The 15,368-nt window shown below is 43.4% G+C and overlaps 1 protein-coding gene across 8 annotated transcripts in view; it reads left to right on the top strand.

Annotated features, from left to right (window-relative positions):
• Nucleotides 1-12,171, top strand: part of KCNQ2 (potassium voltage-gated channel subfamily Q member 2) — an 86,133-nt gene extending 73,962 nt beyond the window's left edge. For 4 of the 8 annotated variants that reach the window (XM_077252927.1, XM_077252928.1, XM_077252926.1 and 1 more), the window contains 3 exons: nt 6,218-6,325; nt 8,497-8,620; nt 8,888-12,171. In XM_077252927.1, the coding sequence (XP_077109042.1) occupies nt 6,218-6,325; nt 8,497-8,620; nt 8,888-9,619 (964 nt within the window). In that variant the 3' untranslated portion in view covers nt 9,620-12,171. The remainder of the gene's footprint in view (nt 1-6,217; nt 6,326-8,496; nt 8,621-8,887) is intronic. The other 4 variants (XM_077252933.1, XM_077252932.1, XM_077252931.1 and 1 more) reach the window with 1 other exon arrangement.
• The last annotated feature ends 3,197 nt before the right edge of the window (nt 12,172-15,368 follow it).

Here is a 15,368-nt window from a genome sequence, read left to right as displayed (position 1 = left end):
GTACAAAAAAACTACATACCGTAAAAACATTTAAAACCAAACCGTGCCGACTGTGGGGTGGGATGCCGCCCTGTGGACCTAAGGGACATGCATGCATATACATCCCACCGCATGTTCATGCATTTATAAACTCTAAAGGATTAAATATCAAATAAGCATACACTGGCCAATAGGGTTGAGCGACCTTTAGTTTTTTAGGGTCGAGTCGGGTTTTGTGAAACCCGACTGTCTTAAAAGTCGAGTCGAGTGAAATCGGCCGACCACAGTGAAAAGTCGGGTTTCGGCCGAAACACGAAACCCAGTGAAGATATTATTTTTTTTTATTTATTTTTTTTTCTCTCTCTCTCTCTCTCTCTCTCTCTCTCTCTCTCTCTCTCCCCCTCCGTCCCAGAACAGAAAATTTCGATTTGCACATTCCAAATCGCTACTGCGCACAAGCGATAACATGACGATAGGCGTTCACTCCCCTAACACCTATGTCATCACTCTGCCCACGCTCATTCATTGGCTGAAAAAATGGCGCTAATCGCGTCATACGAAACGCGACTTTGGCGCCAAGATCGCGTACCGCATGGCCGACCCCCACAGGGATCAGGTCGGGTTTCATGAGACGCCGACTTTGCCAAAAGTCGGCGACTTTTGAAAATGAACGACCCGTTTCGCTCAACCCTACTGGCCAATGTTACAGATACATATACTATTTTGTCACCTGGTATGAGGCACCAACAAAAGAATGGACTTTCTTTTGTTTTAAACCCAGCATAGGCCTAATGGCAAATTGGAAAAATCCGAGAAATAGTGCAGGAAACAAGGCACAATGCAAAACAAGTGTCCAAATGAAAAATAAATGTCTATATTTGAATCAAAACACTGCACCCTGCTGAAAAGTTATCCTTTACCAACATGTGTAATTTACCATCATAATAGAAGATAAACTTGCAGCACGTGCATGAAACAAGACATGGATGGAAAATGATACTGGAAAGGATGATGATAAAGAGTCTCAATAGACTAAATTAATGTAAAAATGCCATAGCTGCAGCTAGAGCATGCCACCAGAAAAGTACACACAGTACCTATTGAACATGACCAGAGTATATGCCAGAAGGCCCGGAGGACGTGTGAGCCCAACGCGTATCGCCACTGAAAGTGGCTTCGTCAGGGGCAGGTGTAATGGCTCCTGTACACTCATATATATATATATGTGTATATATATATACTAGATGGAGGCCCGATACTGTCGCATTGGGTGGGCGGTAATGTCACGATGGGGGCAGGTTTTGCAGCGTTGAGAATCTCCCCCCCCATGTACTCACCCACCTATCCACTCTCTCTTTCCTCATGTGCTGACTTCTCCCATCTGTGCTCTCTTCTTTGACCTGTCTACCCCATGTGCTATCCCCCCGTCTCTCTCAATACTGACACTACAGCAGGAGATAGCAGAGGATACATTTTGTGAGGCAAAATATTGTTTTAAAACAGTCAGTGAAATATTTTACCTCACAAAATGAATCCTCTGTGATCCCCTGCTGTAATGTCAGTATTGTCTTTTGCTTCCTCCCCTGCCCAGGAAATGTGGTATGCTCCGTACACGGTCACACACAGACAATTTTTAAAATGAACTTTTGTTTGTGGGAAAACCCCTAGTACTAGTATGGCGCATGTCGTGTCTCCCCCTTTGATGTGGGCTCCGGCGCTGAGCCCACATCAAAGTCGCGACATGTCAGCTGTTTTGTACTGACATGTGCGCGCAATAGCGGCAGGTGGAATCGCAATCCACCTGTCGCTATTAACTAGTTAAATGCCTCTGTCAAACGCTGACAGCGGCATTTAACTCGCGCTTCCGGCCACATCACATGATCGGAAGTTAGCGATGCGTCGGCATGGCAACCTGAAGTCTCCTTGAGACCTTAATGGTTACTGATGCCAGATTGCTGTGAGCGCCACCCTGTGGTCGGTGCTCATAGCAAGCCTGCAATTCAGCTACATAGCAGCGATCTGATGATCGCTGCTATGTAGCAGAGCCAATCAGGCTATGCCAGCCCATGGAGGCTATTGAAGCATGGCAAAAGTAAAAAAAAAATGTTTTAAAAAATATGAGAAAAATAAAAAAAACTCTAAAAGTTTAAATCACCCCCCTTTCGCCCCATTCAAAATAAAACAATTAAAAAAAAAATCAAACATACACATATGGTATTTGGTATCACCATGTTCAGAATTGCCCAAACTATCAATTAAAAAAAAGGATTAACCTGATCGCTAAACGGCGTAGGGAGAAATAAATTAAAAACGCCAGAATTAAGTTTTTTTGGTCGCCACGACATTGAATTAAAATGCAATAACTGGCGATCAAAAGAACATATCTGCACAAATGTGGTATCATTAAAAATGTCAGCTCGGCACGCAAAAAATAAGCCCTCACCTGACCCCAGATCACGAAAAATGGAGACGCTACGGGTATCAGAAAATGGCGCAATTTATTTTTTTTTATTTATTTTTTTTTTTAAGCAAAGTTTGGGAATTTTTTTCACCACTTAGATAAAAGAGAACCTAGTCATGTTTGGTGTCTATGAACTCGTAATGACCTGGAGAATTATAACAGCAGGTCAGTTTTAGCATTTAATGAAGCTAGCAAAAAACCCACACAAAAAACAAAACACTTGGAATTTTTTTCCCGTTTTCTAGTGCAAGACATGGTAAAACCAATGGTGTCTTTCAAAAGTACAACTCTACCCTCAAAAAATAAGCCCTCACATGACCATATTGACGGAAAAATAAAAAAGTTATGGCTCTGGGAAGGAGGGGAGCAAAAAATGAAAACGCAAAAACAAAAAAGGGCTGCGTCTTAAAGGGGTTAATGTAACCGGCTTCCCCTGCCTGTAGACACGTCGGAATTCGCACAGGCGCAGTAAATCAGATCGCCGCCATCTTTGCGCAGACAGATAGCGGTGGTCATATTAAAACTGCGGATACACTCCTTCTGTACAAAAATGACGGCGGCGTGTTCGCGACGGTGTTCCGCTGGTGGTACCGCGCAAGAGGCTGCGTACGGCGTCTACAGTGTGTGTGTGGAGCGACGGTGTTCCGCTGGTGGTACCTTGCAAGAGGCTGCATACGGCGTCTACAGTGTGTGTGTGTGTGATGCGAAGGTGTTCCGCTGGTGGTACCGCGCAAGAGGCTGCGTACGGCGTCTACAGTGTGTGTGTGGTGCGACGGTGTTCCGCTGGTGGTACCTCGCAAGAGGCTGCATACGGCTTCAACAGTGTGTGTGTGTGGTGCGAAGGTGTTCCGCTGGTGGTACCGCGCAAGAGGCTGCGTACGGCGTCTACAGTGTGTGTGTGGTGCGACGGTGTTCCGCTGGTGGTAACACGCAAGAGGCTGCGTACGGCGTCTACAGTGTGTGTGGTGCAAACAGTGTGTGTGTTGTGCATACGGCATGTACAGTGTGTGTGGTGCATACAGCGTCTACAGTGTGTGTGGTGCGACGGTGTTCCACTGGTGGTAACACGCAAGAGGCTGCGTACGGCATCTACAGTGTGTGTGGTGCGTACAGTGTATACAGTGTGTGTGTGTTGTGCATACGGCATGTACAGTGTGTGTGGTGCATACGGCGTCTACAGTGTGTGTGGTGCGACGGTGTTCCGCTGGTGGTAACACCCTAGAGGCTGGTACCACCAGCCGTTTCCCTAGTGAGACACCCATCACTTGGATGTCCCAATGTGGCGGTCGGTGAACTTCCGCCGCTTGGAATTCTGGGCTCCGGACACATCTGTACGGAACAGGGTGTGAAGACATTACAAGGTAAGTATGTATTAAGATATAGACATACCAAAATGAGAGGATCCACAACAGCTGTGCGAGACGCCAATAAGAAACCGGAAATGACATCAGCGTTCACTCAGGTTGCAGGAGCCGGAAGTACTGATGTGCAAGTATGTAGTGAGGCAAAGTGCCGGCCGGCACAGAGACGGGGGACGGCGCATGCGCCAAATAGAAGCTCCGGAGATTAAAGTAGGAAGATCAGTCGTGAATGAAAATACATTACAGCGCATGCGTGCAAATATTAAATTCACAGCTATAGATGAAAGCCACAAAGCCTCACAGTATATGCGTGCAGGTATCCTGTTAGTATAGCTATAAACAGAAGCTGCAGTTTAGATGTTTTCTGCACCGCAAAATGAGGTGTAATGTAATAACAATTTAGCCACATTCGCTATAAGGCCAAATGCCATATATACCAAGAAGTTTGGTGATACAAAGACCAGTAGTGTCATAGAGCCAATGACAGTGGAGATTAATGGCACATGATGTCCGAATTTGAATATCAAAAAATAAGGTACTGCAGTTACTAGCAACCACACAGTCAGAGTCAAAGCCCGCAGGTCATGTGCAAAGAGACCGCACAGTTGTGAAAAACTAAGGTGAGCTATGTTTTCCTAAAAAAAAAACAAAAAAAAACTCCAAAGTGTCCTCCCATGTTCCTTGACAGGTGGAAACTTAACATAGCATAGTCAAACCTTAGATCTACCAAATATGACGAAAAGGAAGGCCGGAACACATGAAGAATTATATGAATATCATGTAAGTAGTAACATGCAGAAACTTGAAGAGGTAAATTAAATAAAATAGAAGATAATTCATTGCTTCATACCAAATCACGTACCCAGTGTCAAAATTGATGGGAAAATAATGACAGTAACCCAAAGGGATGTCAGAAAGATCACCTAAAGTCAAACCCCATACCAGGCGAATACATGAGCTATACAATGATATAGCGGACTTGGCTCCTATAAAAATCACGCTAGCACTGTACCTGTGCTTGAGAAAATAATGTGCATTTACAAATGAGGGGGCCTTGGTGCACCGTCACCATTTTGCATGTTGAGTGCACGCTTCCCAGAATGAGCTCTGCCTAAAGTTAACCAGCATGTGTGCACACTGGCACTGCCTGAGCCTGACCTCGCACATAGCGTCGGCATACACATAGTGTGGCTGGGCACGTTTTCCTGCCTGATTCTTCTCTGCTGATAGTTCTGGTTGTGTCATTGTAGAAAGCAGAGAGGAGCCAAGGAGGAGAACTTTCTCAAGCACTGTATGTGTTTGTGGCCGGTGACTGTCTGTGCAAACACACACACAACGTCGCTCTGGTAAGCGGGCGCTATCAATCAGAAGCGGGTGAAGCCCCCAAAATGCAAAAAGAGGGAGCGTAATGGTAAATCTCGTGGCTTTTCCAAGAGTACATCCTCATTTTCATGTGTATTAAGTTATTTTCTCAGTCACTGTACCAGTAACAGCTACAGTGCTAGTATTGTTTCTATAGGAGTCAAGTCCTCTATATTATTATATAGATTGTCTAAAATCCATTAGAGTGACATACTCACTGTAGAACAGAGTTGCTGCTTAGGTTGACACTTGAGAGCAAAAATAGGTGGATTTCATCCAAAGCTGCTTGTGACCATGGAGGTGCCTACTTTACTAGTACCTTCAGTCTTGAGGTTTAACTATGTATGGTAGAGGACTAGTGCCCAGTTCATATATTATTATATGAGGCTTCCTCTGAGCCTCATGTCTCCATTCATGATTCCTCAATTTTCCACCTAATGTAGGTTAAAATAAATTCCTCTGTTTTTGACAATCAGAAGAAAAGTTGACTTGACTTTTGTCTCAGAGTATTGAAGCTATCTTCTATTTTAGTCAAGATTGAGATGATGTTATCTAAGGTCATTAATAATACTTCTAGAAGATAACGTCAACTCCTTCTTAGTTGGGTTTGATAAATTTATTAATTTGACAAATGCCTTTGATAAATTCCAGTTTCACCACCAATTACACTCTGACCTGCATACGTATGATGACTACTCCCATGACCAGTTGTGTGTCTTGTGTCATATTGTGTATTTTTTTCACTCCTCCATCATGACGCACAAACCCTCTCTATACTTTCACACTGTGTCTGTCACCTCGAACCATAGGAATATATGTTGATCTATATCCAGTATTCCAACCAGGATATTGCTACATATATACATGCAAATATATTCCAGCCATCCTAGACTTTGACTGGTGGTTTTTCCGCAACCTACACATTGACATAGCTGAATTCAGCCCAATGGAATATATTTCCAATTTATTGAAAAATTTTCCCTTTTGAATTTTTCCCAACGTTGCTTCATTATGCATTTTTGCTGGTGTTTTGTTTTTCTATTTACTTTGCCAGGATAGATATGATTGTGGGTCCCCCACCCCCTTCAACACCCCGGCATAAGAAGTACCCTACCAAAGGATCAGTGCAATCTACCAAAGAATCTCCCTTGTACTCTCCTAGGTTAGGATTCACCAAAATGCCTCTTTGTATGGACTGCTTTCATTTTTTATTTCCTTTCTTGAAGGCGAACCTCTTCCAGTCCATGGTTTGTGATGGCATGTAGATGCTGGGAAAACCTAGGGGAATTAGACAAGAAATGTCATGTAGAATTTAAGGAGCCACCTCCACGTTTCTTATGAGATCATTGGCTTTTATGGACACACATAAGGTCCAAAACTGCCCAAATCCAAAATAGTATAAGACCTTAATATAAGTTTCTGTTTTTTTAGTGATGACCTGATAAGTATTTGTAGAGAACAATAATCAGGAAGCTCCAGAATTGTCAGTGACCTCAAAAACTTGGTGTATGATCAACAGTGGGAATTGATTCCCTTTAAAGGAACACTAAACCTAACTTCTGTCTACCCTACTAAATGGTATCAAATGAGGTCTACTTTAGGTTTAGTGCTCCCAAGATATAGGTTTTATAGTTTGAACATCATATGAAACAGGATTTTATAGGATGAGATCTAGGGAAGCATAGTGTCCATTGGTTAGGGAGAAACAAAGTTGTCAAGGTGACCCATGCAGAAGGTAAGTGTCCATCACATAAATGGGTGAAAGGGGTTTGCTGGTATCATTTATTCTTTTTTTTGAGCTGCAACGAGGTTGAGAAGACAAGCATCCTCCTTTGTTTTATCTGTTGCTAGTCTTTCTTTTCTGCTCTGGGTTCTACCTTGTTATTTGCATGCACGCATGTATTCTAATGGAGCATGACAAAGATGGCATCGTGGCTGAAAATGAGCAGCATTTTTATGTCTCTTTTAATGTATCTTTTTCTAAATAAATGATCTCTAGATCCCACCAAAGATTAGGATTTTAGAAGGGAGGAACCAATGTTGAGTAGATGTTGCGGGTGTGTAATCATAGGCATCTTCACTGGTTATAACTCCTTTTGTATACGCTGTTATTTATTAGAGGGGGTTTCCCTGCTCAGGACATCATCTTTTAAGCCACAGATGAGAGCCATGTCCACAACAGCTCCCAAAAATTGTAGGTTTCTTCTGGATTACATGGATTTTCAATTATTAAAATGGACATCTTCTGAGCAACTCTTTAAAGTAAAGAGCCATAACTTGGCACTGGGTGAGAACCTAAGAGCCATACTGACCACTGATATGACTATCAATGGTGGTATAATTAACATATAGAGCAGCAAGATCTTTCCAACTAATTGGGGTTTATAGAAGTTCTCAGCTCATGCAAGACTGATCTCAAGTACTGACAGCTTCCTCTCCGTACATTTAGGACAACCCCACTGTTGTAAACTGGCAATTCAAGCTGTAGGTGAAAATTTCCAGCAGTCTTCATTTGGATGACGTACTTTGTGAGCCAAAGTCATGTATAATTTAGCATATCCAAAGCATTACCCAGATGTATTCTAGCCAAAATCATGGGACCCAGTTGGTAAAGAAAAAATAAAAGTTGCCTGGATCCCTGGCAGTTGTTGTAGGCTGTTGCTTTCTGCCTTGCAGTAGCCTGGCCCCTTCATCTTCTCTGCTGTCACTGTGTTTGTCTGTGTCCACTTCATCCTTGCCCCTGCCACCCTCATTTAGTGCACGTGTCCCCATCACATATCATGCCGGCTGGTGGGAGCCACTCAGCATTCAAGTGTGATATAGGCTTAATGATCAGTACAAAGAGAACGGGGGGAGGGGGGGGGGGGATCTGTAGATGTTGCACCCCAGATCAGCTTTTGGAAGGGTTATACAAGAGCGAATGTTCACTCATGTCACTGACATTTTCACCTCATTGCCCCTAAAATTTCCAAGATGGACTTTTAGGGGCTCAAAAAATACATTATAATTGTTGAAAGGACCTAAAATTAATCTTCTACCATAAAAAGGCCAAAATAATGACTTAACTCTACTGGAAATGTGAATATTGCACTCTTGTAGGACTTTTCACGTGTGCCTGGGACTTGTTTTTGGTTTTCTTAGGTTAATGGCTTCCAATCGGTTTTAAAAAAAAATTGACGCCTTTAGATGCTGAAATTTCTTCTAATGTAGACTGTGCTACAGTGCTAGAACTAGTTTGATTCTGAATTGCTTACTGGAATAGTAAGAATTGAAATCTGCAGTGACATTTGACTAATCTTTGGGCATTCTTGGGTATGTTTATGTTTCTGGTAGAGTGGACCAAATTGTCGGAAGAGGAGGTTCCATTAATGAGAAGGATAGGACTAAGGGAGCAACTGAACCTGAGATTCCTGAGGACCCAAGTATGATGGGTCGTTTGGGCAAAGTGGAAAAACAGGTAAGTAAATTGACAACAGGTATGTGAGAAATTTTACAATGTTATATTTAGCTTTTGTTTATTTAGGTTTCATATCGAACCTTAAAATATCAGATTGAACCTTAAAATATCTTATCAATCCTTACAATTATGTTCACATGTGTTTATGTTGAGTTAAGATCACTTTTATGGTTCAAATAAAATCACGTCTCAGTAATTACACATTAGGCATGTTAATATGTATTAGCCTAGTGTAGGTGATTGTGGTAACCATTATGGTCTTTTCAGGTGCTGTCAATGGAGAAGAAACTTGACTTTTTAGTCAACATCTACATGCAAAGAATGGGCATCCCACCATCTGAAACAGAGGCTTACTTCGGGACCAAAGACCGTGAGCCTGCTCCTCCATATCACAGTCCAGAGGATAGCCGGGATCCTGTAGAAAGAAACGCCTGCATCACTAAAATTATTCGATCCACAAGCTCTATGGGTCAAAAAAACTATAGTGCTCCTCCTACACAGGGAACAACTACAACTTATTGCCCTCCATCTACATCATGGCAACAGCAGCAACAGCCACCAAGCCACCGCCATAGCCATGGCTCTTCCCCTGTAGGCGATCCTAATTCCATGGTAAGGATTCCTCCTCCCCCATCACATGAGCGCTCACTTTCTGCATTTGGAGGAAGCAGGATGGGGACAGGCGAAGAAGGATCTGCCAAACATCGAGAAACAGCAGCCTTGAGAGATAGTGACACCTCCATATCAATTCCTTCAGTGGATCATGAAGAGTTAGAGCGTTCCTTCAGTGGCTTTAGCATTTCTCAGTCCAAGGAGAACCTAGACGTTTTGAACAATGGGGCAGTGGCGGGTCCTGGTCCCAGCAACAAAGTTCGTCCTTACATTGCAGAGGGAGAGTCAGACACAGACTCAGATCTCTGCACACCCTGTGGACCACCCCCAAGGTCAGCCACCGGTGAGGGACCATATGGTGATATGGGTTGGCCAACTAGCAAATAAGCGGTTGCCTAGAGATCTTTTGGACTTGTGTAGATATTGGCAACCAGCGATTCATGTAATGCGCCCAGAATAAAGCGTCTCCATATCTACATCTTCCTCCGAAGGTGCAACCACATCAAAGAATTTAGTAGCAAATGTGGGATAGAAATTTTTGATGACAACATCTTCTGTTAGGCTTGCTCTAACTGCAGATTAGACTTGGTTGAACTGCCCAGTACTCTGGGGCAGGCACCCTGTTACCTTATGTGTCTGTTTGACATAGTTGATTGTTAGGTTCATTGGCCATTTTTCACTAGCTGTTGGGTTGGCAGATCAGTTAGCACTGGTTGATATGGCGAGGTTCATCATCTCTTCACAACTGTTGACTTGCTGGAAGTTGGGACATCTTTGTAAGCCCCCTGGGCTACTTATAGACAGTTTTCTTACTCTCATTCATCTTCTTCACTGTACAGTGTTTTTATAGAACATTACAAATCTAGTCCGTCTATTTTCACATTCTGCCATTACAAGTGTCTCCGTCAATTGGAGAGTTTTATAGACCTCACGTTTTCAACGCCACTGTATATAGTTGTACAGGATATTTAAGACACCCCTTCGGACTTTTCTTCAGATGTACAGTATTGGAACAATGATCAATTAATAGATCTTTGTTTACCATGTATAGATTAATGTAATTATGGATAGAGGCATATAATCTTCATTGGTCTCTCATGCATGTTGCAATGAAAAGTCCACATCATAGACCCCTATGACATCTTGTTTATCCCCAGATTTCTTCATTTATCTTTCTGCATGTACCAAAAAATGTGTTCCTTTTTCGTATCTCAGTAATCAAACTGTTTGCCAATAAAGCTGCCAACCGACAGGTCAGACAACAGAACTTTCTAATGAGTTCCATCCAGTTTACAGACATTGATGTCTCATCTGGTGCTGTTGATAGTTATATTAGGTCGGATATTGAAATTTCCACCACCTCCTGCATGAAAAGGGCTAGATTTAATCAGTACAGCCCCCAATGTACCTAACTAATGTAAATATATGTACGATTGCGATGCCTTACACTTTTCTGTGGTCTAGAGGGCGCTAGTGAGTTTTTACTTTTGAAATTCTAGTATTCACTTAACCCACCCGACCACAGTATCTCAAATGCAAACCTTTTTTTTTCTAATGAGGGCTCATTATAGAGATATGCAAGTAATCTGTGTATGTTTTGGCTTTGGCAACTCATGGTGAGCCACCACAATCTGGTAATGATGACCCGAAATCATGGTGTGCCATCCTATCTATGTACTGATATTGAGGTGACAACCAACCGTAATTTGGCTCTTGATGCACTTAGGTGAATTTAGCTTCTATGGCGTTCCATCCAGCCAACATATAGTATACAAAGGGTGGGATAATTTAAAGGGAATTTCCATCTTCAGCATTTGTTTGTTTCTTGGCTTGTGCGGTTTCCCAAGGCTTCTACGTAGCACCTAACAAGACTTTGCAATTGGTTAAAATTTTGAAGGCCATGGATAGAAGAAAGTTAGAGCCGTCCCTAAACTGGAGATTCCTTGTAGATAGAAGTCTTCTTGAAAGCCTATTTAATCTTGCAAATGTTCAGGTCCAACCTAAACAAAAGAAGTTCTTCCTGAATGCTATTGTTGAGTTGATGAAGAAGTTAAAGATTTCTCGTAAGGGGTAAAAAGTGTGATGTTTTTTGTAAATATGGCTCCACTTTCTTTCCACACTTGATGCTGTGGTCCTAACCATATATAAAGAACATTGCAGAACGGTTTTATAATGTGGTTGCACCTTTCAACGTGGTTCGGGAGGAAGAACTTTGGATGACTCTTAAGGAGCCTTCCACTTCTTAAGCTCAGGAAGGGTTTTGTTGGGTGAGAGAACGCATTTTATGCACTTGTTTCTCTGGAATTTGGACTGTCGGGAGCTGGGAGAAAAATTATTGTACTTTTTATATTGGGACGCCCAGGCTCCTTTCACCAGCCACCACTGCTGCCCGAACCAAATACTGGCACGTAGGCTTGACCTGGATTGATTTGCATTTCTGCCTTGGCTTTTTGTTGCACTTGTTTTCTTCCAAAGAAACTTTTTACATAATTGCCTTTTTTTCTTCCTTAATCTCTTAATCTCAGCTCTGTACTGGGCCGGTCGCTAGACCTGTGTATATGGTCCACTCTGGGTTTAGTAGGGGCAAGGAGCCGTGCTAGCTTCACCACACTGCCTGCATCTTGGGTTTTTTGCATCTTGTGCATGGCTGTATTTTTGCGATGTTCTGCAGTCTGCAAGAGATGGCTCAGTGCTGCGCTCCCCTTTATGTTAAGTAATCGGCCTTAACCCTACAACTGCCAGAAATGCATGCAACATCTACACAGCTCCTTGCAAGCTACAACGGCAGGGAAGTGGGTTAAAGGCAGGAGAAAATCAATAAGTAAAAGACCCCTTTTGCAGACAGAGTGCAGCTGCTCATTGCTGTGCAATTTGCTGCAAGGTTCTTTTTGCGCAAAAGGGTTGTATGCTCTTAAAGAATAAATTTAATTCAGTACTTATGACTGACTCTGGTTGAATTATGTGATCTCATCATTCACTCTGTAAAATTGCCAGTTCACTGAGATGTCAGATTAGAGCTGCCTATGAAGTTGGAGGATGAAAGAGGAGGTGGGTTGAGCAGAGTGAAAGAGATGCAGCTTCTAGTGTTTTAGCTCATCTCTGTGCTGGAGTCACAGCTACACTGCTCAGTGTAGAAATCACTCATGTGCACTGTGTATGGGAGATATCATAGGAGCTAGTCTCTTCTCACTAGTTCAATGAAAACTGAAAATTAGATACGGAGCCTGTAAAGGTAAAGCTGATGATAAGTTCAGGACATTGTGTTATTCCTTGTATACTCACATATAACAGTTTATTGAAAAATCAGTAATCTAGCATATTTTTCCCACTATAAGAGTTCAATAGACTGAATATCCTGATCGAAACTACAGTTACTTTTTGATAACTTATAGATAAGTAGGGGTCGCACCATTGGACCCGGCACCAATCAACAGAACAATGCACTTTTATCGCTGTTAGAATGGAGCAGCATTGAACATGTCCGACCGCGCTTTTATTTATTCACTATGCAGTTCCATAGAGAATGAATGGAGTGGCTCTTCGGCATGCACACTTTTGACCATTCTAACAGGGATAGGACTGCCCCTTTCTGCCATTTGGTGATGTCCCAGTGATCGAACCCCCGCTGATCTAGAAATTTTCACTTATCCCGGAATAACTTATCTTGACTGGAAAACCCCTTTAAGTTAGGTTGCACACTATAGTGTTAATGTGTCGGTAGGCTACTCATTATGGTAGAACCAATTTAGTACCACCAATGTTATAATATCAGCATAATGCGGTGAGAAGGTAGGTAGATGCCAAAGGGACCAGACCAGTACTGGTGGCACAAGAGTTCCTATCAGTGCCAAGAGGATCTTCGTTTTTGGGTTTCCGCAAAACAGTATTTTTGAGTGCCTTTACATACAGAGAGAGGCTGCTATGGAGATATATTATGAGGAACTCCCGATTAAAAAAAAAAAATCCTTTTAGATGTGTGTCTTGCCTTTTTTCACTACAACATCAACAACTTAATGAAAAGACTAAACTGATGTTCTTCAAGAGGCTGCTCATAATCCCTGACCATAGACCGTGGGTCATAAAATATCTCCTCAACCTACCTAATGATAGTGATAATGGCTACAGGTTGGAGGCTCCTTATCCCTTATATCTCTTCTATGAATAGTTTCTTCAGTCATATTGACATCAAACACAAGAACCTTGTTAGCCATTTCCAGAATAGGAGCCCTAATTACTCAGTATTTTAACTCAAAAATTCTCAGGCTTTTGTCCAACTGTGGTTAGTAAGTCCAAGTGGTCCCAGAAGGACATGAGGTGGAGATCAAGCTTCCAGTGACGATAGAATCAAGCTCAGTGTACCAGACTTCTGATAAAATTTGATCCAAAAAATGTTTTTCATGACTTGCTCTACAGTTATTATGCATTTTAGACACTTTCTGTCCAACAAGGAGAAGCGGCATTGCTGAAAATGGTGAGTATTTTATTATGGATTCCAAGATTCAAGGTAAATGGATTCTCACACACACAGTGGCTAAATTAAATAATAGCTTAAAGAACAGTAAACTTGTATTATGCTCAGAATCACACATCTGGGGGCGCCTCCTCCTGCCAAGACCCACATGGGCACAAGAGTAGACTTCCATCTTGCAGTTTTATTTGGACTCCACTCTCCCATTGTCTAACACAAAAGTCTGGGCAGAAAGCGAAGAGAAGAGAGATCTTTCTAAAGGTACCTTCACACGAAGCGACGCTGCAGGGATAGCGACAACGATGGCGATCGCTGCAGCGTTGCTGTGTGGTCGCTGGGGAGCTGTCACACAGACCGCTCTCCAGCGACCAACGATGCCGAGGTCCCCGGGTAACCAGGGTAAACATCGGGTTGCTAAGCGCAGGGCCGCGCTTAGTAACCCGATGTTTACCCTGGTACCAGCGTAAAAGTAAAAATAACAAACAGTACATGCTCACCTGCGCGTCCCCCAGCGTCTGCTTCCTGCACTGTGTGAGCTCCGGCCCTAACAGCACAGCGGTGACGTCACCGCTGTGCTTTCACTTTCACTTTAGGGCCGGATCTCAGTAAGTGTCAGGAAGCAGACGCTGGGGGACGCGCAGGTGAGCATGTACTGTTTGTTATTTTTACTTTTACGCTGGTAACCAGGGTAAACATCGGGTTACTAAGCGCGGCCCTGCGCTTGGTAACCCGATGTTTACCCTGGTTACCAGTGTAAAACATCGCTGGTATCGTTGCCTTTGCTTTCAAACACAACGATACACGGCGATCGGACGACCAAATAAACTTCTGGACTTTATTCAGCGACCAGCGACATCACAGCAGGATCCTGATCGCTGCTGCGTGTCAAACTAAACGATATCGCTAGCGAGGACGCTGCAACGTCACGGATCGCTAGCGATATCGTTACAAAGTCGTTTCGTGTGAAGGTACCTTAAATCTTAAACTAGTGGCTGTTTAGTGCTAAGATAACTACTCTGGAGCCTGGCACTGCCTGTTATCTACCTTCTCAAGAACTAAATCATCTCTGAAAGAGAATAAATCTCCCTAAGTAAGGCTACTTTCACACTAGCGTCGGTACAGGCCCGTCGCAGTGCGTCGGGCCGACGTACCGACGCATGCTGTGAAATTTCTGCAAGACGTGGGCAGCGGATGCAGTTTTACAACGCATCCGCTGCCCATTCTGCAGTCCGGGGAGGAGGGGGCGGAGTTCCGGCCGCACATGCGCGGTCGGAAATGGCGGACACGACTGCACCAGCAGAATAGTGAGTGCAGCTCTGGAGTATAATACAGGATATAACTCAGGATCAGTACAGGATAAGTAATGTATGTACACAGCGACTGCACCAGCAGAATAGTGAGTGCAGCTCTGGGGGTATAATACAGGATGTAACTCAGGATCAGTACAGGATACGTAATGTAATGTATGTACACAGTGACTGCATCCAGTGACGTATCTAGGGGGGAGGCAGCCAGGGCATGTGCCCCGGGCGCAGCCGACGGGGTGCAGTCATGCCGTTTAATGCGGCGGTCTGCAGTGTCTCCCCCTGCAGCTGCATTCTGCCGCCCCCCTGACTGAGAGCTGGCAGTTCTCTGTGCCGACTGTCAATCTGACAGCCATCACAGAGA

This window comes from Ranitomeya variabilis, chromosome 4 (genome assembly GCF_051348905.1).
Source record: "Ranitomeya variabilis isolate aRanVar5 chromosome 4, aRanVar5.hap1, whole genome shotgun sequence".
NCBI classification, from domain to species: domain Eukaryota; kingdom Metazoa; phylum Chordata; class Amphibia; order Anura; family Dendrobatidae; genus Ranitomeya; species Ranitomeya variabilis.
Note: the sequence above shows the minus strand (reverse complement) of the source record. Positions and strands in the feature narration are given on the sequence as shown.